At 48.4% G+C, this 25,888-nt stretch overlaps 5 protein-coding genes across 5 annotated transcripts; 3 read left to right on the top strand and 2 right to left on the bottom strand.

Moving 5' to 3' along the window:
• Positions 1-1,211: 1,211 nt before the first annotated feature.
• On the top strand, positions 1,212-2,716 carry N7455_003624 (uncharacterized protein; the record flags this gene model as incomplete). Its single annotated transcript, XM_040962467.1, has 2 exons — positions 1,212-1,935; positions 1,986-2,716. 2 exons carry the CDS (start codon positions 1,212-1,214, stop codon positions 2,714-2,716), a joined length of 1,455 nt encoding a protein of 484 aa, XP_040807093.1.
• A 341-nt stretch (positions 2,717-3,057) lies between these two features.
• On the bottom strand, positions 3,058-6,208 carry N7455_003623 (muramidase family protein; the record flags this gene model as incomplete). Its single annotated transcript, XM_040962470.2, has 12 exons — positions 3,058-3,100; positions 3,163-3,199; positions 3,257-3,484; positions 3,555-3,786; positions 3,844-3,878; positions 3,931-4,005; positions 4,068-4,163; positions 4,227-4,607; positions 4,669-4,767; positions 4,812-5,290; positions 5,351-5,578; positions 5,631-6,208. The coding sequence occupies 12 exons, from the start codon at positions 6,206-6,208 to the stop codon at positions 3,058-3,060; spliced, it is 2,511 nt and encodes an 836-aa protein (XP_040807094.2).
• A 2,256-nt stretch (positions 6,209-8,464) lies between these two features.
• On the top strand, positions 8,465-13,993 carry N7455_003622 (glycoside hydrolase family 18 protein; the record flags this gene model as incomplete). Its single annotated transcript, XM_065604532.1, has 16 exons — positions 8,465-8,574; positions 8,630-9,315; positions 9,367-9,611; positions 9,673-9,826; positions 9,884-10,011; positions 10,227-10,327; positions 10,386-10,555; positions 10,691-11,107; positions 11,158-12,570; positions 12,626-12,690; positions 12,774-12,785; positions 12,843-13,117; positions 13,169-13,375; positions 13,439-13,472; positions 13,533-13,638; positions 13,755-13,993. The coding sequence occupies 16 exons, from the start codon at positions 8,465-8,467 to the stop codon at positions 13,991-13,993; spliced, it is 4,362 nt and encodes a 1,453-aa protein (XP_065463023.1).
• Positions 13,994-14,782: 789 nt separating this feature from the next.
• On the top strand, positions 14,783-16,826 carry N7455_003621 (uncharacterized protein; the record flags this gene model as incomplete). The annotated part of the gene is made up of 2 exons (XM_040962464.1): positions 14,783-14,825; positions 16,015-16,826. 2 exons carry the CDS (start codon positions 14,783-14,785, stop codon positions 16,824-16,826), a joined length of 855 nt encoding a protein of 284 aa, XP_040807092.1.
• A 1,427-nt stretch (positions 16,827-18,253) lies between these two features.
• N7455_003620 (uncharacterized protein) lies at positions 18,254-19,285 on the bottom strand (the record flags this gene model as incomplete). The annotated part of the gene is made up of 1 exon (XM_040962469.1): positions 18,254-19,285. The coding sequence occupies one exon, from the start codon at positions 19,283-19,285 to the stop codon at positions 18,254-18,256; it is 1,032 nt and encodes a 343-aa protein (XP_040807091.1).
• Between the last annotated feature and the right edge of the window lie 6,603 nt (positions 19,286-25,888).

Here is a 25,888-nt window from a genome sequence, read left to right as displayed (position 1 = left end):
AGGAATAAAGAGTTTTTGAAGCCATCGAATTCCAATTTCATCGGAGGTCCAACCGTTCGGACTAAGTTCAAATCGCCAATCATCCGGAAGGCCGTAGGTCCAAGATTCAATAAAGACTTTGCCTTTCAAAATCACACACGGAGTAAGCACCCAACCGGAAGCATTCGTACACTCGATCACCGTCATCCACTCATGATTTCCAGGTTATAAAACCGGTCGCCGACCGTAGTATTCACTCCTCGTAATAACCTTCGCGGTTGCTGTTATCCCATCGCGAAATCGGTCTCGTCAAAGTTATAAACGTCATTGGGGTCGATCCCAAATTGAAGGATGGTTTTTTGAACAAGTTTAAAACACTCCCCGATGATTTTCGGGTCTTCGCATTTCGCACGTTCGTAGTTATACCGTTTCGAGAATCGGGAGGAAAGAAGAGGGTGCCGTTTTATAAATTTTGTAACCCAATTTTCGCCGACCGAAATAACCGGGGTGGTTCCACGTTGTTGAAGAAGAAGATCCGCCATTTCTCGAACGGTAGAGGGCCGGGGGGCTGCTCCACGAGAATCCATAGAGAGTATCTATTTTTGAAGAGATTCCTCTTCAATTCTAGTTATATTAGATGAATTGGCGCGAGAAATCGTGTGGTGTTGGTAGCCGCGTAGTCGGTCTTGGAGGGTTGAACGTGGTATGTTAAAACGGCGCGCCACTTCACGAATTGAAGAGATTTCTTGATTCTTAAAAGCCTCGGTAGCTAATAAGATTCTACCCTCTTGCTCTACTAAATTTTTAGAGCTTCGGGAGTGAATTGGTGGCATGGTGGGTGGTTGAATTGACTAAGTGCTAATTCATGGACGCGTTTTGGGTGGTGTGGCCGGCTCGGTAGTGAAATACGTTACTGTTGTGATGGTAAAACTCAGTATTTAGTCACCTGCGTCTGCATAGTCTCTTATATATAAGAGACACCAAGGTCTGATGGAAACGGTACTACCCAGGCCTTTGACTTTCTCCTGTGGGCAAAATGGATGCCCCAAACCGCTCGACAGGCCAGGAAAATGAAGGAGATAAGCAGCCCAGTGAATTGCCAATTCTTAATGCCCGTCCTAAGAAAAAGATATAAATATAAGGCGGTCAGAATTTACTATGGGCAGAATCCCACTCTGGCGCAGGCGGCTATAGACTGCACGACCCCTGAGCTTTGTCCTCAACAAGACAATATGGGCTTTTCACTACCGCCAGAGTTGACATCCATTATTTTGGAGTACATTTCCCACGACGACCTCCATTTAGCCAAATATGCAACAATCAGTCGCGACTGGCAGGCGATCATCGAGAGCAAAACATTTTCATCCCTCAAAATCAACACCCCCAAGCGGTTAGCAGAATTCAATGAGCTATCATGGGACCGAAGAAGGAGCTATGTTCGAAAGGTCGATTTGATTATTCAACTGGAGTCATACTATGATGATGACGACGCGTTCACGCGCTACGAAAATGAAGGGGAGATGCAACGAAACAACAAGATTTTCACCACATCGATCCACTCACTTTTCATTACTCTGGCCAAATGGCCAGCAAAAGAAGAAGCCGAATTTAGTCTTTCGATTGAGGCCCGGTCCCCCGATGATCTTCTAGGTCAAACCCCTGAGGCAAAGAGGGAGCGGGAAAAGCGGATAGAAGAATCTTACCCAAGCAATGATTTCCAGGATAAGAGATTCGAAAGATCATACCTTCAATTCAATGAGGAGGTCGTTGGTGTCAAATGCCCGGCCGTCCCCACAATCACTTCCCTTGAAATCATGGGAGCGATAAATAGAAGGAAAATTGAACCAGCTTCTTGTTCTTTCATCGTGTCGAAGTTTCCTCGACTATACCGCCTGGTGCTTTATTTGAATGATTCTTGCAAATGGGACCCGGAACTGAGAAAACGCCATAGAAACGGTATGCTACATAACAATGCCCGGTAGGGTATGTGCTAATCGGAAATCTAGATTTCGCGGATTCTATTCTACTATGGCCTGCCAGTATACGGCAGCTCCACCTTGACTTCTGCTATGTGGCCCCTTTCGATCAAAACTATTCCCCAGCGGCTTCAACTGTGAAAGGAAAAACAGACCCGCTAAGCTCGAGATTACGGGAGTTCTCGCAACAATTGAAAGAAATGGGCGGGGCCCAATGTGTGCTTGGAAAAGAAGTATTCTGGCCCACAGATGAACAGAATCACAATCTCCAGCTTCCCTTTTGGCCCCATTTTACCGATCTGTGGTTGGGATACGAGCCGGTGACTCCAAGTGGAAACTGGATGTTCGCAAAGGAAGAACCTCAAGAATCTGAAGATGAGGATGATTATGACTCGAGTGACCCAGGCTCAGACTATAATGAGATGGATGACACCGATAAAGATTGGATTGCCCCGGAGGACCGCATGGGCAAAATATTCCGAACTAAGCCCATTCACGAGTTGTTCAATGCGTATTATCTCTCAGCTGCCAATGCCGCTCTTTGCATGCCCAAGCTGGATAATATGTTTTTGGAGGTGACGAACGGCTGGAATCGACACGAGTTTTGGTACAGGGTGAGGGATGGAGTAGCGAATGCGACCTGGTCTAGTGGTGATGATCCGAAAGCATTCGAGCCAAGCGATGAAGTCTTACAACTCTGGAAACAGGTTGCTTCCGCGCGTACTGGAGGTGATCTTGGAGTTGAATTTGACCTTCTCTGAGGTAGAAGTTTCATTCGATCCTGCAAAGCGTTTACACCGACATCAATATCTGCAAGTCACTTTAGGAACAAAGTGGCTCTATAACGAGGATGAATGGTGGCAATCTGTGCTTAATCCCTTGACTTCTTCCCGATGATCATGCTGCAATTGACAACCCACAAAGAGCCTGCGCTGTAACCCGGTACCATTCACAAATCAATAAGAATATGGAGTGAACGCTATATATACTTTCAATCTGGCTTGTATTGTATATAATATTATTATCTTACAAGAAAGAATTCATATTCGAATATTGCCAGTATCCCAAACTTAAGCTATTGCGCCAGTACAATAAGGTAAATCTAAGACGAGACACCGATGCAGTAAGCTTCGTTCAACCAGAAACTGTTTTCAAAGAACATTATTAGTATTCCACCCAAGTGAACCAGAAGGGTTCAACAACTTACTTTTCGCAAACATTGTTCAAAGCCGGATTCCAGGTATCTATGCGAATAGTTAATGTCGAGCTTCAACATTATTCCGTAAATGGAGTCTACTCACAAAGCTGATCAACTGTGATATTGTTACGAGAAGCGAACACTTCGCATCCATCACCGTGCTGAGCCACATCGTATGCGTTGCATTCAGAGGGAATTCCTGCCTGGGTTGGTGCTGGTGGCGTCATAGTTGCTCGGGTAGAGGTAGTCACCGCAGTAGAGTGGGTCGTTATAGCAGTGGTGGGGGCTTTCACACAGTATGCTTCATCTACCCAAAGGCCGGCGCAGTTTTCTGTGATTCTGTGTGAGTACAAGGTACTTATGTAGTCGGCAGGGATAGAGGATGATTCGAGAATATTTACCTCCGACAGCCGGATTCCATGCGTTGAACTGGGCAAGTGTGATGCTATATGCTGATGCAATCGCCGTGCAAGAGTCGTTTGTCTGAGCCACGTACCACTCCAGGCAATGGGCAACAATGCCAGACTGCGTCGGGGCAGGGGGGGCCCCGGTGGAAGAAGTTGCGGAAGTGCTAGATGAAGTGGTGCTCATGTTATAGCTGACGGTAGACCAGCCATGTCCCATTACACAATACTAGACATATTCGTATAAGCTCTGTTTCGGTTTGACGGCCATGACGTTGTTTCTTACCGGGGTATTCATCCAAAGGTTAGTGCAATCAGACCCTAAAAATATGTAAGAAGCAAAGAAGACACAACCTTCACTGATGCAACATACCAACACTTGGATTCCATTCATACAGTGACGTGAAAGGAATGTCGTATGACCGGCAAATTGAGTCACAGTCATCGCCTGTAGTCAGGTCCTCCTGATTTAGTATTTTATCGCTGACTCGTGGGTCGACGTGGACTGACCGTCTACAGTTTCATACCAATCGAGACATTCAGTTGTAGAATTAGCCGGGGCATCAGTCGGAACTGAAGCCCAAACCATCGTGGAGGTTGAGGCCACTGGATAGAAGAAGAATATAAGTATGGTGTTTGACTCTTTTCGTTGCAAAGAAAAAGACTCACAAGTTTGGTTGTAGAATGAACCACAGTATCGTGTCTCATTTGTCAGCTTGCAATTATAAATTGTGTAGTTCTGCCCGTTCAAGATACTAGGGTTCCATAGCAGGAAGTTTGTCACACTGACACCAAATATGGACGCCGCTTCCCAACATCCAAGCGCACCCATGTTGTTATTGAAAGTGGCAAAACATCCGTCCAAAGAGCCCGAGGCCAGTGGATATGATGAAGTTGTCGTAGTTAGGTTGTAAACGGGCCGAGTCGCCGTGGGAAGATTGGCCCAAGTTATGGCTGGATCAGCTGTGAGGCTTGCGTACTTGGTTGTGGTTGTGGCATATCCGGAGTAGGTGGCTATATCACCGACAGCCTGTACACAATAAGAGTAGTCTACGGAACGGAAATGAGCCCATCCAGAAACACAAGAGGAAGGAAACTAGGGAACACTTACCGAGAAAGAGGTTTGTGCAGTTCGCGTTGAGTTCAGGGTTGAGGAACTCAAAGTCATCCAGACTAATCCCATTCTGGACAGTGATCGAGGCGCAATTGTCTAGATCATTAGCAATGCTCATAGTGAAGCGCAAGATAACGCACCATTATTCCCAACACTATACCATTTCGCACACTTGGTATTAGATCCATCGACGGCGTTGGTAGGAATGGAAACAGCAGTTGCAGTGGTAGAAGCTTCGAAAGATGTACTCGGCTTAACATATCCCACATTATTGCCCACACAAATCACATGGTCAATCTTGGTGGGCCAATTAGCACAGACAGGATCGATTGTTGGATTCCACGAAAGAAGCTGTGTGAGCGTAATCTTATGAGCACGTGAAACACTGATGCAGGTATCATTTCGTCGGACCAGGTAGGGCTGACAAGTTGCCTGCACACACAGGCTCGTAAGGTTTCCTGGCCAATTTGTACAGCCACCAAGTAGTCCATTGACCATTAAAAGCTGATCAGTTGCAACCGAGTTTGCCTCTGCAAATTCATCACAAGTGCTGCCAGTTGGAACAGGCACATATGATCCTGTGCATGTTAAAGTTGTAGAAGTGTTGCTGACCATAGTTCTTTTGATCAAGGAAATATTTAGTCAGTGAAGCCTTACTCTATCAAGGAGGGATGCATACTTGGAATTACTGAGAAATACGGGCGTAGGCTCAGCCAACGGCGGTACTGTGACACCACACGAAGATGCAGAGGAGAGGTATTGGCTAGCAAGCCGGTCAATCCACCCCACCGCATTATCGAGCTGTGCTCTCATAATGCCCAGACCGCAATTCCCGCATGGATCGCTTTCGGGCTCACCGGTGGTGCCGTTCACAGGCGAAAGGTAACAAAATGCAGGAGGGTTGGCGCTGTATATTCATAAGCAAAGATATATCTTGCAATTGGAGGCAACCAACGCACTCATCTTGCATGCAGGTTACATTGTAGTTAACAAAAAAAGGATCAACCAGCCCGATTGGCTTGATCGAGATTCCTTCAATATTATAGATATCATCCTTGACTCCAGTTCCATAGACATAGGAGGTACCATTGACGGGCTCGTCGGTGTAAACATCATTTGCACATGAGGTCAAGACCTTCGATCGGAAACTGGTGATTGAATCGAAACACGCTATAGTGCACAGAGCCGTGATATTCTCTGCGCTGAGTCCGCTTTGAAAGTCGGAATCTCGAATGATATCCGAACAATCTACGGTGCTAGCTAATGCAGCAGCACAATCACTTGAAAACATAGTCAAGTCGGAGATATTGAAGAATCCTGTTGGTACAGACATTGTCGCGGTGTCTGCCAGCAGCATATTTGTGTGGGGAGTTGCTACGGTCGTCGCTGCTTCAAGTAAAGTTGTAGAAGAAAGCGCATCTCGGCGATGGTGAGCCCTTTGATGCGCAGCAATGTGGTCGTGGGGACTTGCGACGACAAATGGTATACAAATGGGGAGAAGACCCAATCCAAGTACTTGACACCAAAGTGGTGTCATGAAGAGCCGCATAGTATACCAAGTGATGGGAATGAAGGAGAGTTGGGAGACATATGCTGGCTCAATATAGCAAAGAAAGAGGGAAAACGTATCTTTCGCTCCATCGAACATTCTAATTTCCTCGTTTAACCATGCTCGCCTGTGGATCCCACGGACCTACAGATTTCTCCGTCACTAGATACGATATTTTACTCCCTAAGCTCCATTCACCGCGCTGTGTAGCGTGAACATCAAGAATCCGCTGTTTCGCAATCTTAAGTCAGTTGATACGACACTGCGTTTGTTGGGGCCGAGGAGCCGGGTGGTGATTGGTATCCGACTTTGGCTGGTAAACTAATTGGTTTCAAGATCCTTGATTACTGGTTTTAGCCCCATTCAATTCTACAAAGTAAAGACACTACATAAATGACTCCACTAGTGGCTCCACACTTGTGTCGCAGTTGCAAGAAGGTCCACATGAATCTGCTGCGGTGTTCTGGCTTTTTTAACATGACTGCGCGCTCTTTGTTTTTATTTTATTTTAAATCGCTAGCAATGAGATGTACAATGTATTGCATGCAGGGTACTCAACCACGGGAAGCAAACAGCATGATTATATGTATAGGATTGAAGGAAATCTAAAGGGTGTCGATTAGAAGGGTTTGTGGGCCTCGGCAACGACGGAAGACCTTGCCCATCAGGGGTACGGGACTTTTTATTTTGGTCCTAATTTTGAGCACTGTTATGAAATTGCCGACTAGTAGAAAATATTACCTTTCAACGGACCCTTCATAATGCATTTCTCGGTTCATGTCCGAAGGGCGGAATTCATACAACAGATCCGTATGGAAAAAAAGCCAAGGAGGCCAAGCAAACTTGGCCCCCGATAAGGATGAAAATCAAGAGAAAACGTAGGCTTATCCTTATTGGCGTGTGGCTGGCTTTGGGGGCCAAAATACTACTAACTATATCCACTCTCGCAATCTATTCCGCTTCACACTAATCCCTCAAAGAATCCGTGGACGTTGGCCCACTTTTTAGTTCTTCGTTTACATTAATATTACGCAATAAAAAATGGTTCGGCTGCTAGCTTGCTACCGATGGATTGTATCTGCCACCGATTGTCCTGTCTCGATCAAGAATCAAGAGGCAGTGGGGCAGGCAAATTTCGGGAATGGATGCTGCGGACGGAGTCGCAGTCGGGGTGACCGTTAGTCTAACGCTACTGTAATTGCGATAACTTGAATCTATTTAGCCCCGAGAGCAAAGACAACTCGCCCTCTCTGATTACTTGTTTCGTTCCCTGTTTTCCAGTAGTTTGATTATTTACAGTCATTGCTCCAAACCATAAGCTCTGTTGTTTTGGTTCCTTCATCGGGCAGTATATACCTCATTCGGGGGAAGTCTGAAAATGGCACGGAACAATCGACGACCGGGATGGGCATTGTGTCTCCAATTCTCTCTCCTTGTACTGGGGTCAATATCTCTTGCCATCTTTGTTTTGTTCCAAGACCATAAATCACCTGTTGATGCAGCTGAGCCAGTAAATACCTGGAAAGAATCGTTCGATCTTCCCTTCCAGATAGACAGTGATATGTGGGCGCTGCAACACCGCAATCACACCCAGCTTCATCGTCGAGCTACTGATGTGAATCAAGATCAAGACTACACCTGTGACAAGGAAAATCCTTGCTCCAATGGAGCTTGCTGCGGCGAAAGCGGTGTTTGCGGATATGGAAAAACATATTGCGGCCTTGGATGCACCTCCAACTGCGACGCCAAAGCAGCCTGTGGAAGGGATTCGGAGTCAGGTCATGCTAAATGTCCCTTGTACGTGGAACGCACTTTCGGATGTTGCCTTGCGATAGTAAAGTTAATGATTTCCCAGAAATGTTTGCTGTTCACAATTTGGATTCTGCGGTACTACAAGTGTGAGTTCAACCCTAATCAAATACAGTATCAAACGCGGCACTACTAATGAACATGATAACAGGACTTTTGCGGAGGTGGATGTCAATCTAATTGTCGAACACCTGCAAGCCCTTCGTCGGGTGGGGACGTCCGCAACACAATCATAGGCTACTACGAGAGCTGGAAGGGAGAGAGTTCTACATCTCCTGTCGATATCGCCCTGCTCCCAGTAGAAGCCTTGAATGGACTTAACTATGCATTCGCGTACATCTACCCCGGAACGGTATGTTCTTTTCTATGAGGCCTTAACAGGCAATGAATTCTGCTTTTGAAGTCTTCTGATGGTTGAAGTATGAAATCGTGCCCATGCCGGGAACCAGCGAGGAATCCTTCTCCAGGGTAACCGATGCCAAGAAAAGGAACCCGGACCTACGTGTTTGGCTCTCTATTGGAGGGTGGACGTTCAGTGATAATGGGTGAGGCATATTATGGAGCGAGCTGTCCTTTGATTATCTAACACTTGAGTATCAGAACTTCTACGCAATCTCTGTTCGGTGAGATTGCCGCTGATATGCAAAAGCGATCCAAATTTGCCAACAACCTTTACAAGTTCATGGTTCAGTATGGTTTCAGTGGCGTTGACCTTGACTGGGAGTATCCTGGGGCAGGTGATCGGGGGGGCTTAGAGAGGGATGTCACCAACTATCCTCTCTTGCTACAGATGATCCGCTCTGTGTTTGCTATAAGAAACAGGGATTTCATGATCTCCTTCACTGCCCCGTCATCATATTGGTATCTTCAGTGGTTTGACTTGCCCGAGCTTATGAAATGGGCGGATTATTTGAACTTGATGACCTACGATCTACACGGTGTTTGGGATGAGCACGATCCGTTTGGTTCTCACATTTATGCTCATACAAATATCACAGAAATTGATGCTAGTCTCTCGCTGTTATGGCGAAATGATGTAAGCCCTTCCAAGGTCAATCTTGGATTGGCATTCTATGGACGCACTTTCGAACTTGAGGACCCCAGCTGTTTCCAACCAGGATGTCGCTTTTCGGGAGCTGGTGCAAAGGGACCAAAGACAGACACTGCGGGCATTCTTTCGTTCGGAGAGATCCAAGACCTCATTGCCAGTAACAAGGGTTCGATCTTCACCACTTATGATAATGTGGCTGGTGTCAACTATATGGTCTACAACGAGGGGAAAAGCTGTCAGTAATCACCCAAATCGTTGTTTATATTTTTACTCATCAGGTGCCTAGGGATCTCATTTGACGACAAGACCACTTTCCAGCAAAAGATTGATTTTGCTAATGCTCGTGGCCTTAATGGACTCTTCATCTGGGCAATTGATCTAGACGACGACAATTTTACGGCACTTAAATCCGTGACAGGCACGGATCTGACACCTATAGTGAGGGAGAGCTCTACCTTAAGCTATTTCAACATCGATAAATGCTATAACTCCCGGTGTGGAATTGACTGTGTTGAGGGCTTCACAGCTTTGGTAAGTATACAAACCATTACTACCCGCTATATTCAATGGGTGCTAAACAAGCTTGCTGTAGACTGAAACTGTCAATGCACCAAAGGGCGGACCATGCATAAAAGGTCACACTCAAAAGATTTGTTGCCCGCCGTGGGGCTCTCCCGATCCGTCGACTTGTACCTGGCGAGGAGGCGGCAGGAATTGCAACAAAGGGTGCAATGTGGGCGAAGTAGGTATCGAAATACCCCGTGATAACATACCATAAGATCTGATTGTATCATTCTTCTTAGGTCGCGACTGCATTCAGTCAATGTGGAGACGGCTCAGATCAGTGTTGTTCAAGCGGAACAAGAACCTTCTGCTGTCAAGCAACCAGCGGTGCAGCGGCGGTGGAAGCTTGCAAACCAGTGAGCTCGTGGTGGGATTCCTGTCCCGCAGATCGACCACAAAAGTTGGGCACGGTTAATGAGAGAGCATTTTGCTGCCCTGAATCACCAAAGTTCTCTACTTGCGCTTGGCACGGATCTCACTTCACTTGTAAGGGCAACGTGTGCCCCTCGGTAAGCGATTATCTTTCTCTAGTTGCACTGAACATCATTGTTATCGTTTGCTAATTCTTGAATGAACTCACAGGGGCAAGTCGAGATGACCAGCAACAGGCACGGTGAGGGTGGCAGTTTCAATGGTTGTATCGCGGGTCGTGAGCAGGTCTTTTGTTGTGATCCTCCGTTCAAGTAAGTTGAACTCCTTACTGGTCTGAGCAAGTGGAAACTGACCCACCAACGTCAACAGTGGCACAGCTTTCCTCCCAGTAGCTCTTGACAGACTCTTCCCTGAAGAGTTGCCAGCTGCAGCCCCTCCAGTATACTACGAATCTTTTGACCACTCCGGCAAGGAGTACCAAGAACAATATCCCAAGTATGATGGAACATTTGCAGATGATCCAAATGGAGAGCCTTTTGGTAAGATTCTACGTTCCTTCCTTGTCTATCGCCTGTCTCACTTTCTGCCTCTCGTCTTGTCTTTCCCCTCCCCTTCCCTTCATTTTCCTTCCTAGCCCGGAGATTGGAGGAGTAGTTGCTGACCTAAAGTGACAGCGTGGACTATTATGGTTGGTTCTGAGTCTGATGTTCAGTCTCTCCGAAAGCGAGATGGATCTCATCTGGAAGCGTTCGACTGCCCCACTCCGGCTAAAGGTGACTATAGTGTGCAGTCTTTCAAGGCTGTATGTACGGTAGATGGCGGTGATAATAACTGTGAAGACATCACCATCGGCAGTGTTCGTGGTACCATCATTCGCTTGCCCGAGGAGTGCGGTCCAGATGAGTGGGTGCGAGTTATCTCTTTCAAGCAGCTTGACGAACACCATGTTCCAGCAAACCTCACAAAGCGACTATACGCAAGCCCCAAGGTATATGAGATCAAATACGATTATAATCTCCGGCAGCTTCGCCGTGGGGGTGGCGAGGTTCACGTGCGCTTTGATGCGTCGGCTCATCCAGGATATTGGGACGGTATGTCTGCTTTTTTCTAGTCGGCTTTTCTGTACTGACTGCCATAAAAGAGGTCGTTGCTTCCTCTCCATCTGGGTCATCAAAAAAGCGAAGCCCTACAGAATGGCGCGAGTTTCACATGGATTGGTTTGAGCAGCACCAAAGCAAAAAGCGTGGTTACTCATCCAATGACAGATGGTGGCTCACTCGCTTCACAAATCTCCTAGATGCTCACAGCAACTATGGACTCAAGAAGGACTATCATTTCGAGCAGTTGCTGTACAATGCGGCAAAGCCATGTCCTCCCTTAACAGCCCAGTTGACGGCCAAGGTAGCTGGTGATTTGTCCGTGAGACTGGACTATGGCATTTCTCTGATTGGTACACTACGAAACTTTGATTTCAGCGAAGCTTATGCATTTTTCAATCTGGACGGCCTAAAAGTCGATACAATGGGCTCGCTTGATGCGAATGCAGGCTTTCGATACGAGTCACAAAAGCTTCAACTGTTGGATACATGGGATCCTTTTGGAGGCAGTTTCAATATCAAAGGACTGTGGACTGTGGGGCCATACTTTGATGTCACAGCGCAAATCCAAGGTCTCGCAACGGTCTCTGGGAAGATTACATCTGGCATGACTTTCACCACCGAGAAGCCATTTATGTTCATGTTCCCACAGTCCCTGGAGCAATTCCCGTCCTCCTCTATCATAACGCCGCACGTGCTGAATACCAAAATCGAGCCGTATACCAATGCCAACATTTCAGCTGATGGATCAATTACTCTCACGGTGGTCCCTAGTCTTGGATTCCAAATTCAGCTAGATGCCTTTGGGGAAAGCCTGGTGGATACACGCATCGCCTCCTCCTTCAGCAATGCCATGACGGTACGAGTGGGAGCAAGTACAGGGTCTAATTCTCTTTGCGATGGTGCAATCTACGGTGTCGCTTATTCGCTGGATGTTGATATCAGTGTTCAGAACCCGCTCCCAGGCTGGGGGTCAGGGGCACATAATATCAACATCTATGGAGTGGACAAAGAACTATCACCAATGAAGTGCTATCCCTGGAAGAGTTCCACAAACAAACGAGGCCAGGAGATGAGTGCCAACACTATTTCTTCTTCCGGTCTGTACCTGGGAGGTGACTTTGCCAAGAGGGGTGACCAGACCTCAGACACGGTTCTCTTTCCGGATATTCTTGGCGGTGCACTCAGGTGCCCGAAAAACACGAAGACCCCATCGGGAGACTGCAACAGAGACACCGATCTTTATGATGATGAGGATAGTATCTTTTCTAGACGGGATGAAGGGTTTGACGTCCTTAACAAACGAGGAAAGGAGCCAGCGCAGTTTTGCGTAGGGGAGGCAGTCATTACAACCAATGCACCGGCCTTTCCTCCCTCGGGAAAGTTCATGGCAAAAGCTGACTCGGCCCCATTTAGTACTTTTGGTCCCCTCAATCCCAATGACTGCACGGACTACAGTGAGTGGACTTAATTCACTCTGTGCCTTCCATGGTTGCTGAACAGTATTCGTAGGCTTTGGTAAAATCTCGACGCCCGAGTTGGCTGACTCTCCGAATTGGGCCGTTGAACATGTACTTGTGAGTCCATTGCCATCTTTTCACTTGCTATCAAGTTCAACCTCCCATCCTGGATTTTTCTCATTGCTAACCCGGCCACTTAGGAATGGCAAATGGTACGTAACCTCTTTTCAGTCCTAATCCGTGCTCTGCAATATTGACTTCTAAAATAGTACAAAGCGTTCTGGACCAAAATGACCACTGGTGTAGGAACCGTGTTCGAGGATCCACGGTCTGACTCTTATAAAAACAAGGGGAAAAATCCGCCGCCATGGAGAGGGACCGTCTGTCACTACTACAAGTTTTGGTGGCAGACATTCCCTCTTCCTTACAAAGGCATAACCCAGCCCAATGCAATCAATCAAGTGGCAATGGCATATCCCAGCGGAGAAACCTTTCGTGACGAGCTGATGCTGATCGAAACGAATGTCAATGGCATCAAAAAATTGTATTTGGTCTCCAGCTCATTTTGATCAAAAAATATTGCTAACCTAAAAAGAATATGGGACAACTTTTCCGGCAACATCAGGCAGCCAGAAAAAATGGCCTCGTGGCTAGGCGGCAATGGCAAGAGTGGTAGAGCCAAACGAGATTATAACGATGCTATCAACGCCTGCAAACATGCCCTGTGGGCAATGCAATATGTTACGGACCCCACCGTCTCTGCCGTGTTTGTTAAACAAGTCAAACGATTAGGTGACTACTTGTGCGTATTCTAGCTCGTCCCCATGTTCCAACTGTTTCGACGCTCACATCTTCTTTCCATCAGTGATGACGTGGAGCAAGCGCTACAGACTGCTCCTGTAAGTGATGAGTGTAGCTCAATACCTGAAGAATCCATTTAGACTAATTTGGTGTCTCAGATCAATCCTCAATTCAACTCCAAGAAGTATGTCAAGCAGAACTTTGGAGACAAGTGGCGAGACTACATGTACCAGCAATGGGATGTCGCGGTCAGAAAACAACAAAGTATGCTCCCCCTGTTCATGTTAATCTGTTTGTTTGCTGTTGTGGTATTTCCATCTTTTTTGTGCTTATTCCAGATTTGTCACTGCGACCCCGATCTACATTCACTAACTGATTAGAATTTTTGGACGATGAGGTACCCAAGATAAACACCTTCTTCAATTACAATCCCGGCGGCGATGATAAAGATGCCGGGGAGGATGGTGATACTAAAAATACCGATGACGATAGTGACACTGAGATGGGTGGCACAGAAGATAACACAGAGGTGCTGGACAGGTTGAAAGCTCTGAACGATGCGAAAAATGCAATGATCAGAGATCCCCCAAACCCCTTCCCTGAAGACTGGCTGCTCTAGCCTGTTACATTGGATTGGTCATTGTGGATGGGTAACATTGCCCGATGTTCAATATGATGCAAAACCATGGCGCACAGATGGTGGTGCCCTTGAGCGGAACATGCGCGCCCTTAGGGGCGTGCTCGGTTTTCCCCAGTGAGCAAAAAGCGACGAGGCCTGAGCACTGAAAAAGAGAGTGGCACAGGGAAACAATCACATAGGCACCCATGCTCTTATTTTATGTTGAGCTAAAATCCTACCTAGTTTGTGACCCCTAATCAGCATTCATATGATTGCTTTCGGCGGGATTGGTTACGCGCATGTCTGCTGCGGCTCCAATCCAAGTAGATCGCATCACCAAATTCCGTCGTAAATGCTGGCGGAGATATCTTTACCAGGTCTGGTTTAGGTGGCGCTTGCTAGACCCCGATCGGGCTGCAACCATGTTCTCTACGCAGTAGAGTATGCTCGATCGCGTGAACTCGGGTACTATGCCCAAAAAGCAATGGCGATCGCTTTGGGTGCAGTAGTGGATGTTGATAATGGGAGAGGACAGGCGATATAAATCGTAGTTGCTTACGGGATTATGCACGGGGTTGCGACGGCTCCCATGTAGAAGCAGCCAATCGGAAATTTTCGGGCCAAGCCCCTCAATTTCTTCGTTGTCTTTATTGGGAATCCACTTTGACTCGCGACCGTTGTGGATTCTACAGCAGAGTAGGAGTGAGTGACTTGCAAGCCGCCTGAAGCGGCAAATTTGACTACGCGAGGAACAGTCTATCGCATCACCATAATTATCTGAGCAACAAAATGTATTTCGAGCGCTCCTCATTCAATGCTTCATCTACACCTGGTAGGTCTGATCGTGGGTGTTTTGCCTAATTATAGCTTCACCGAGGGATATTGGTGTTTGCATTGGACCAGCTCAATCGAATTGGAGGCTGTGTGCGAACTTTACTGAGTAACCACCAGGGGACCATCGTAGCAAGTGATGCCAAATGGTGCAGAATGAAACAATGAAACTGTTATCTCTGTCATATGTAGACTTCCGGACCAGCCCAAAAGCCCGAGGCCCAACCCGACCCCAACCCGCAGATGGGCTATGGGCCTAAGGTAGAAGCCCCCGGGGCTTTCTTGGGGGCCCAATGGGCCGAAAACAATACAGACATGCCAACTTTTGGCATTTGCATATGCATAAAAAATGCAGATTTTCCCAGTATCAATTATCTGTGGAAACGGACACTCATTGTGAGAAATTAACTAGCTTTCGGCATGAAATTGAATCCTATAAGCCTACAAATGAGGAGTTCCACTGACGAAAGTGTCATACTTGAACAGGAAGATACACCTACTTCTGTCTATATGAAATATATATATCTATGTGCTGACGCTCACTAATCCTTTAAGTGCCAGAATAGTACAAAATCCTGGTCAAATTCGACTTTTTCTTGGTAATTCCTATCCAATAGATCTATAGTGTAGCCATTGTTTTCTATGACTTTTATTACGAGGTCGTTGCCGTTGAATCTTGATATCTTGCTTCTTATTGTAGTTGAACCTCCGGATTGGGTCGGGGAAAACGTCGGGCCGAGATCTGAGCTTATAGACTAGAGCATGCATAAAAAACAGACATTAATCAGCAGGGTTATGAATGCCAATACCGTAGTTGTGCATAGAAATGGGCTTGGTTGGGCTTTGCTGAAGTCTAGTCATGTATGTGGGTGAGAAAGATGGTAGGTAAGAAAGGGGCTCGCGCTAGGCCGTGACACGATGACCACCACTCAACTTCACCGCCTGGCCATATACCACCACCATCAACACGCATCAACACCCTCGTCAACGTTCATCAACGTCCATCAACGTTTATCAACTTGATCAACACTCATCAACGACGATCAACTTGATTAACGTTCATCAACGTTCATCAACGTTCATCAACGCTGATCAACGCTGACCAACGCTCATCAACGCTCATCAACGCTCATCAACGCTCATCAACAATAACCAACAATCACTAACACATCCGCGACGGGCCAACGCAGAGCCCGTCCTGCGAAGCACACTTGATAACGCAGAGCCCATCCTGCGAAGCACACTTGTTGACGCAGAGCCCGTCCTGCGAAGCACACTTGATAACGCAGAGCTCGTCCTGCGAAGCACACTTGATAACGCAGAGCCCGTCCTGCGAAGCACACTTGATAACGCAGAGCCCATCCTGCGAAGCACACTTGTTGACGCAGAGCCCGTCCTGCGAAGCACACTTGATAACGCAGAGCCCGTCCTGCGAGGCACACTTGATGACGCAGAGCCCGTCCTGCGAAGCACACTTGATAACGCAGAGCCCATCCTGCGAAGCACACTTGTTGACGCAGAGCCCGTCCTGCGAAGCACACTTGATGACGCAGAGCCCATCCTGCGAAGCACACTTGTTGACGCAGAGCTCGTCCTGCGAAGCACACTTGATAACGCAGAGCTCGTCCTGCGAAGCACACTTGATAACGCAGAGCCCGTCCTGCGAAGCACACTTGTTGACGCAGAGCCCGTCCTGCGAAGCACACTTGATAACGCAGAGCTCGTCCTGCGAAGCACACTTGATAACGCAGAGCCCGTCCTGCGAAGCACCTTCTTACACTCGCGGGGCTCATGGCAGCGAGGGAGCACATTCTTACATCGTTGGGCTCGTGGCAGCGATAGCCGTGGTCACGGAACCTCCCAAGCCCGCAGGCAAAAGAGGGACACCATGACACATCGGAGTGTGAAGACCGAAGTCCTGATTTTTTTCGGCTGGGAACCTGGCCCCTTTTATAATTTTTTGGCTACGTCTCTACCAAGGAACCAATTGCGCAGATGGTAGCGAGAACAATTACTTCGTTGGTAGGCGTTGAGAGATCGCAACGACGTTGAACTGATGTCTGGAGACTTTGTGGCCTACAGAGTCAAGTCTAGCCTGGACTCATTCCTCTCAAAATCGTACGTTGAGCGTGGTGAACCATTATCATCACCTGTTGAGCAGAAAGTAACGCCGCAAAAATCTGATTTCTACATATCATTGAAATTGCAATTAAATCGCTCAACGCGGTGGCACTCTCCATCTGCCCGTTCTAGCCACGTTCACCGTTTCTTTCATGAAGGTTGAAGTGCTTCAACAGATGCCGCAATAATGGGTTGGAGACTGTGGCAGACAGTGACATTCGATTGTACCGGCTGTTGGCCATAGGACGTGCCTCCCACTGATCCCACTACAATCCTCTGCTTATTTCTAGTTTCGCGCTACTCGAACGGTACTTTTCTTTGTTGCTCGCAACCAACTGATGTTGCCTCCCCTAATACTTCTGCTAACTGTCGGTACAGACACTATGCACATACTCCCAAATCCAGGGTATCGGTTGTTTTCCTTTGATAGATAATCAAATTCTAGACCTTGTTGGAAAGGAACCCGAGCCCAGTTTCCAGGACAACTAAGTGATTTATTTCAGCTACCATGGCTCACGAGCTAGGTTCTCGTGATCGCCACCCACCTCGCGAGATTGCAACGCTACTGTCACATTGATGAGACCCTGGACACAAATAGCACCCACCGGACCAATCAAACACCGCGCGTGAATTTAGACAGACGCAGGTACGGTTCCGCGACGCAGATCCCAGGGACGACCCACGGGACAGTAGATCACGGAGGTTCTATTTGTGGCCCGCAGAAGAAATCGGAAGGATCTGCAAGGGTCCAGACACGATCCACAAACCCAAACCCGACGGCCGTCAGTGCCTGATGGAACAGGACTTGTTGCTTAGGAGGTATTGCTGGGGCAGGAGAGTATTTGGAATATCACACAGAGTTTTGGCAACAGAGATCTGATCCGCGGTTCAGTTGCCCTCGCAAGAGAGTGATTGGTCCTCCGTAGAGTGGGAAGCTGCTGCTTTCTCTATCTGGCCTATGGAACGTTCTAGAAGCTATACCTTCTGTCCTGCACCTTCCTCGCAGAAAGTATACTCTCTTTGAGCCCGACCCATCCTCTCCCTATCTGCTCCAACTCGATGGCCAGTCTGCCAATTCTAGCAGATAGTTTTTGAAATCAATGTCAATTGTGTAAGAACAAGATCGTAGATTTAAACAAAGTCTCCGGTTTGTGCATTAGAGACCGAGAAACCGATTGGTCCGGGCCGACCCACAAAGTTTATTTCAAGCACCCAGTGCATCTTGACCATTACTCTGGCGACCGAGTACTAAATTATTATAAATTGAATACATAATATATACTTGCAAAAACCCTAGAAACTAGTAGCTCACGGAAGATCGACTCTGACAACGATACCTCCGGTAGCAGTGCTATTCTTACTCAGTGTAGGGTCGAGTGTTCCTGCAGACGAAATGTACAAACAATCTCGATCAAGTCTTGTCCTTCCAAACGAAACCGCGGAGGCTGATGCCAAATAGGTCGAATCAACTACGACCCTGGCCGTTTTCCCAGGTACATCAACCTCAACCAAACTATGCTGTCCATTCATAGCAATCCACGCCTTTCTGCCGTCCTTCGACATTGTGAAATCATCACCGGCTGTATTATTGACAATCACTTCTGTGGGACCTATCGCTGTACCGTTGTGTAATGCGATTGGAATCTTGGCAAAAATCCCTTGATTGAAGTTGGTGAAGTATAAGTCGGATTCGTGAACATGGATGCCATTGATGGCAACCTGTAATCCGGTCGCAAAACGTTTCATTGATTTCTCATCGATGATGGTTTCGTACACGCCAGTCTCGACATCGAGCTTCAAAACATTGCCCGCAGCAGAGTCGGCGATGAGCAGCGTTGAGTTGTTGTTTGGTTCTAAACGGGACATGCCGTTGAGCAATTGAGCGCTGGTAATGTTGGCAACTAACGAAGTCGTTGCAAACAAAGATGAGGCTCTATTCCGTGCGGAGCATGGCGCAGATCCACGAAGGTCGACCTTCCAAATGGTATTTGAACCAGGGGTGGCGCTGACTGTGGTGACATTTGCTGCTACAACATAGAAAATATCTTGTTCAAGTTCGGCAATACCAAGCAGACCAGTTGCCCCAGGTATATTGGCAATCGTAACCGCTTCATGTTCTTCAAATGGGGAGACTTGGTAGAGTGTTGAAGACGTAACAGAAGTGACGATGAGGTGGCCATTGTGACGGGTCGCAATATTCTCAAACGTGCGCGGAGAAGGGAATTCATCGATAACTGTGAGAGGGTAGGTGGTTGTTTTGGGATAGGATGATACGATGGATGCTTGCAAGAGGAGTGTGATTACTCCTAATGCTGGGAGGATCGATGCCGTAACAAACATTTCAAAAGCTTCGTGGAGAAGATGAAAAAAAGTTGCGAAGAATAATTAAATGCGCAAAGCTCAAATGGCGAATTTCACTCCATATATCGAAGCCAGTGGAGCGACTGCCTTTGATTTAGGAGTTAGCGGACATAGTTATATAGTCCCACCGGAATTTTTTGCTCCCGGAACTATCCCGAATTCGCGGGCAAACTTCGGGCAAATCCTCGACATATGTACATACATATTGTAATTTGATTGGTCCTGCTTCGGCATGGCCTTTCAAAATTTGGAGAACCTGCCAAAGACTCGAGAAAGATGCTAGAAATGGGCCGGGAATATCGCTGATCGACGTCCAGTATCGTCTAAAAACCGCGCGAGCAATAAATGCGCCGACAATGGCCAACGCCCAGAGAGGCCAACCACCAACCGACACCATGAAGATGGGCACGGTGAGAGATGCTATTTCAAATATGACTAACCGCTGTGCTGTCCGGGCTCCAAAGGTCAGGATGAGAGCAGGGGGGCGGCATAAAAGGATCAATATCTGGAGTAGGGACACCAGGAGTAAACGTTCTCGGCCTCTGACTGGGAGCCTTCAAAAGGGGACACATGGTGGCATCTGGTGCTCGGAGTCCGCCGTCAAAAGCCACTAGTCAGCTTATCTAAGAAGCGGCAGCTGCTCAGTTTTGCTGACGAGCGCCCGTGCGATGGTCTTTGTTTGGCCCGCAAAACCATGACCTCTTGATAACCAATCGGCTCATGAAACTTGCCTTGCCATTCATGGGTCATATTTCAGCTGGGTTTGCACCTGGGCCAGCGACGGAGGCAATCGTCGCCAGTTTTCAAGTCTCTGATTATACAATTGCCAAAACCAACTTCCCGCATGAACAGTTTGCAGTACCCACTTTTGTCTTGTCAGTGATTGGCCACTGGAATGGTCTACTCTCGGGAATCAAACCTCTCTTCCCCTCGACTCGTCTTACTGCATAAACGGAAGTTCGCATGGGGCTCACTTGAAAAAACAAAAGAAAAAGCCGTGGCTAAAAACGTGACGGCTAACACGTGAAGGCCGTGCGAGTTCAGCCCCCGTGTGGGTCCTGTCCAGCACATTGGCTAATTAGCAAGGGTAAGGGCGCTAAGTGATTGGGTGTCAAGGAATTGCTTTTTTTTGGGATTGCATTAGTGGACGTCAGCCTTGAAACATCGCACGATTACTGGAACAAGCTGAGGTGTTCGTGCATGCTTTTATAATGCGGTTTGGGAATGATTGGGTGTCTGGTCTTTGCATTGCGGCGCAACTTGTGACATAAATACATACACGAGGAAGAAATCACATCTCGTCACACCCTGTTACGACAGACTTACGCAAGCTACCGCTCAGCCCCTGTATTCAAGGATCTGCATGATCATGATATCCTAGACTGTCTTCGTACTTAGCCGCCTACGTCGGTAGTAGCAGATATCCCGTACTAAATTGAATAGACGTTTAACTCTAGCGCCTATTATAGGAATAGAGAGAATATCGCGAGTAACACTTAAAAGAATCGGGAATTTATTCTTATATTCTGTTACGGACCTACCCGTCACCAATCGATGGTGCCCCACCGGGTACACAGATGGGCCACCAAGAGCCAACCAATCTACCAGTCAGCAGATCACGTGCAAACACCGATGCCCAGGCAACAAGTACGCAGGAAAGAACTGTGATCATGCTCAGTGAACAGGAGCATGATCCGCCCTGAGCGAGACCCACTGTCAGGGCCAGACCGATACATATGCACCTATCCGTACCGGATAATGCCCACACAGGTAGTCACCCATTCGGGTACTACAGGAAACACGTGACCGTGACTCCAAGATCTTGTGCTTCCGAGAGGTTTGGAGGGTTTGCTTACTCTCCGTGCCTGAGGCCACAACTTATTGGTGCCTCAGGCGCTACATTCCTAGTAACGTAATCGGTAAGCGAGCCGGCCATGTAAGCCAGCCGGCCACCCAGCTTAATATATTAATTTTAAATGCATTTATCTCAACCACAACGCCATTAAATTAATTCAACTAGCTGGTTTCTCTATCTGGACATGTCTCTCTTCTATGCCCTGGCAATCTACATATTCCACATGCTCGCCCGGCCCGTACAGATTGTTGTAAACCTTGCGAAACCTGCTCACGATAGGTATTGATACGCATTACTTGGGTCTCAAATGGCTCTGCACGTAGCTCACGAACCTCCTGGACTGAGAGATCCCCTTCGTGGACGATAGTCCTAGTAGACCGAGTCCGTTTTTGCTTCTGCTTCTCGTTGGCGGCGCGTAAATCGCCAACTTCCTTCTCAAGAAATGCGGCGGATTGCATAGTGATTTGGCATGCCTTTAAAACCTGGTTTATAGCGGAATTGAGAGGACTTGGGGGGCTCCTTGATCTTGTACGAAGCAATGCTTTAATTGACGAAGCTTGCTTTTGTAATTGGATGTAATTCGAGGGCGTTTTCGGGTCCCAATCGCTTCCCCTACTCGGAGGGGGGGTAGGGGTTCGAAGACGAATATTTAGCTTTGAGATCACTCGATCAGGCGCAAATGGTATTAAACCAGCGGCTCTAAAGCTATTTTTAATCGTCTCCGATTTAAAAGCTTCAATTCGTGCGAGGGGGTATGCTTCGAGGAAGTCAAGTTTATCAATATGATTGATCCCGCTCCGCATCTTCATCTCAACCATCCGGCTATATGATCGTTTTAATACCGCAAAACAGCCGATATCAAGAGGTTGTAAAAGATGAGATGAATGCGCTGGCATACAGATTGGTATAACCTTATTTTGCTCACAAATCTCGTCGAATTTCGGGGTTAAATGGCTTCCATGCCCATCAAGTATTAAGAGCCGATATATCCCCTTCGTACGCGAAGAAGTCGTCGGAATAAAGAGCTTTTTAAGCCAGCGAAGTCCAATTTCATCAGAAGTCCAACCGTTCGGACTAACTTCAAATCGCCAATCTTCCGGGAGGCCGTCAAACCATGATTCAATAAAGACTTTGCCTTTAAAAATAATACACGGAGGGAGGGCCCAACCCGAAGCATTTATACATTCGATAGCAGTCACCCATTCACGATTTCCAGGTTGTAAAAGCGAGCGCCGACCGTAATATTCACTCCTCGTAATCACTTTCGCCGTAGAGATCAATCCTATCGCAAAACCCGTCTCATCAAAGTTATAAACGTCGTCGGGATCGATTCCAAATTGAAGAATTGTTTTTTGGACAAGATCAAACCACTCTCCAATAACTTTCGGGTCTTCGCATTTCGCACGCTCATAATTATAGCGTCTCGAGAATCGGGAGGAGAGGAGAGGATGCCGTTTCACAAAGTTATATACCCATTTCTCGCCAACCGAAATAACCGGGGTAGTTCCACGTTTTTCGAGAAGAAGATTCGCCATTTCTCGAACAGTAGAAGGACGGGGGGGAGCTCCACGTAGATCCATAGAAAGAATCCATTTTTCAAGAGATTCCTCCTCGATTTCCGTCAATTTAGATGAATTTGCGCGAGAAATCGCGCGATTTTGGTGGCCCCGTAATCGGTCTTGAAGCGTTGAACGTGGTATATTAAAACGGCGCGCCACTTCGCGAATTGAAGAGATTTCTTTATTCTTGAAAGCCTGGATAGCTAACAGAATCCTACCCTCTTGCTCTATTGAATTTCTAGAGGATTGGGAGCGAATTGGTGGCATAGTGGGTGGTTGAACTAACTAAGTGCTAAATCATGGACGCGTTTTGGGTTGGGTGGCCGGCTGGCTTACATGGCCGGCTCGCTTACCGATTACGTTACTGGAGCAAGTACCTGGTAGCGAGTGCTTACTACTACTTGCTAGTTAGTAAGCACTCAGGGGTTTTATTGGAGGCCAAGCCCATGCTTGGCGCTGATGTAATACATTCTGCATTTAGCTAGTAATTAGTACTACCCAATGGAAACCATGCGATCCTAACAGAATCTCATCTGGTAGCATGTCTTGCTAAGGCCTTACCTCCTACGGTAAGCCGGAGGGAGGCAGCGGCATCCCCATAAGAGACCGCGCCTCCTCACCGGTTCCTGGGACCAACAAGTGTACCCAGGAAGCCAGGCAGCAGGCGAGGGCTTCGAGCAAGCCCCTGCTGCAAGGAATTTTCGATCCAGGGACCACGAAGCAGTGTGCGGTGGACCGCTCGTTAAGCCGGTACCAAGAACTTGCTGGCGGCGGTACACCAAGGGAAACGCTGCGAGAGGTCAAGGATCCGTATCCCTAGGGGCGAAGTGGGGGCCCCCAAGAAGCAGAGGCAGTTGGAAGAAGTCAGAGTAAGAAAGCCTCTGACAAGGAAGATACCGACTCGCCGAAACCCCAATTGGTCACTTGCCGCAATGGAAAATCAACCTTTTGAAGAGGAACAGCAGTTCCAGCAAGCGGAGGCAATGCCGCCGACAAGTCAGGCGGAGACGCCGGCAACGTTTAGGGCTCACCTGCCGCTATATATGCAGAGAGCCTTCGACCACTTGCCAGAACCGCTGCAAAGGATGGCCATCTTCCAGCAAGTAACCACCAACCCAGAGATGATGGCGGTGCAATACGAAGCCATCGTCATGATGTCTACAACGTATGGCCCGGGCCTCGGCCAGAGCCCGGGGGCCACAGGGCCAAAGTCCGGCCCTCGGCCAGAGCCCGGGGGCCACAGGGCCAAAGTCCGGCCCTCACCCAGCGGAGATTGCTGGCCGCCTGAAGGACTTAGGTCAGCCGGCCAAGTACCAAGGCAACCAGAAAAGCAACGCTGCCAATCACTGGTTGTATGACGTCGATGACTACTTTATGCGCCGCCAAATGGTGAGCGGCCGAAGCGATGACGACGCGTACAAGCTGGCCTTCGCCGCGGGCTTGCTAACAGGAGACGCTCAGGTGAAGTGGAGAACGACCAACCAGCAGGTAGATGCGGGACTTGGAGAACGGATCACCACTTGGGCGGATTTCAAGGCTTGGATCCGGACTAAGTTCGAGCCAAAGACGGCAGAGTCGGACCGCTTGCGCGAGTACACGCACAAGCAACAGGGAAACGACTCCCTGTCTACGTACCACGCTGCCTTGTTGGAGCTGTCTCGCAACTTGTCGGAAAGCCCCTCGGAAAGAGGGTATATCCTGCAACTGGTATCGGGCCTGAACTCAACTCTCAGGGCAGAGTGGTTCAGGCAGCAGGGCCGACCTGAAGCAAATGCCGAGGAAGCAGTCAATCTCTTGCTAGAGCTCGAACGGAGTACCCAGGAAGCGTCTGGGTATGGCCGTCCCATACGGCATATTAAGGCCGGCCGGGCTCCCGCAAGCCCTGACGCCATGGACCTATCTGCCATGCAGGACACAAGGACTTGCTTCAAGTGTGGTAAGCCCGGACATCTCAAGAGAAACTGCAAGGTGAAGGGAAAAGGGCAGGGTCAGCAAGCTTAGGCGAGCTTGCTGACCCTCTCCCCAAGCCCCGCCGCCCCGACAAGCAGGGTACCGGGCTTAGCCAGGATGGAAGAGAGCGGGATACCCCGCGGGCTGTGATGAGGCTGAACGCCCTCGGAGAACATCTCAACTTCTTCGACGGCTCACTCTCTCGGCCCACGGCAACCGGACCCTCTGTCACTTGTCGTATGTTGTTAGACTGCGGGGCAAGCCACACGTTTGTATCGTTGAAGACTGCCCGGCGTCTAGGCGGCAAGTGGAAGAAGCGCGTGCCGTTGCCGGTGTCGCTGCCGAACGGCGAGACCCTACACACTCAGGGTACAATGGACCTGGAGATTCGCTTAGGCAAGTGGGCCGGCACAAAAAGGGTGTGGGCAGTCGACATTGAGGGGTACGATGTAGTGCTCGGTAACGACTTCCTATGCACGCACGACCCGAAGGTTAGCTTCCCGACAAGAAGAATGTGGCTCACTGACCATAAAGGAGAACACGAAGTACACGCGGTGGATGGCCGAGTACTGGATAGAGAAGAGAAAGGGACGTTGAACTTGCTATCAAAGAAGGACGTTCGACGAGCCCTGAAAAATAAGAATACCGAGTACGCGGTTTTCTACGCCGCGAAGAGCGAGGACAGTGACCAGTCCACCGAGGACCCTCGCCTAGCGAAGTTGCTCAAAAAGTACGCGGATGTCTTCGCCGACGACTTGCCAACAGACCTGCCCCCCAAGCGGAACATTGTTCACCACATCGACACAGGCACGGCTGACCCAGTGAACGTCAACGCATACCCCCTATCCCACGAGAAGCTCGAAGAGCTGAGGAAGCAAGTGAAAGACTTGCTGGATAGAGGGTTGATCCAGGTGTCAGCGAGCCCCTGGGGCTTCCCGGTGGTCTTCGTCAAGAAGCCGGGAGGGGAATGGAGAATGTGTATCGACTACCGAGGCCTTAACGAACTCACTGCCAAGAACGGGTACCCCATTCCAAGAATCCAGGACTTGTTGGACATCGTCGGCCAAGCCAGATACCTGTCGAAGATTGACTTGGTGGCTGGGTATTGGCAGGTTCGGATGGCAGAGGAAGCGACACCGAAGACGGCATTCAACACGATATGGGGGAAGTATGAGTGGAAAGCGATGCCTTTCGGACTCTGCAATGCGCCGGCCACTT

The sequence above is a fragment of the Penicillium solitum genome, assembly GCF_028829755.1.
Source record: "Penicillium solitum strain IBT 25940 chromosome Unknown utg000001l_segment0_segment0, whole genome shotgun sequence".
NCBI classification, from domain to species: Eukaryota; Fungi; Ascomycota; class Eurotiomycetes; order Eurotiales; family Aspergillaceae; genus Penicillium; species Penicillium solitum.
Note: the sequence above shows the minus strand (reverse complement) of the source record. Positions and strands in the feature narration are given on the sequence as shown.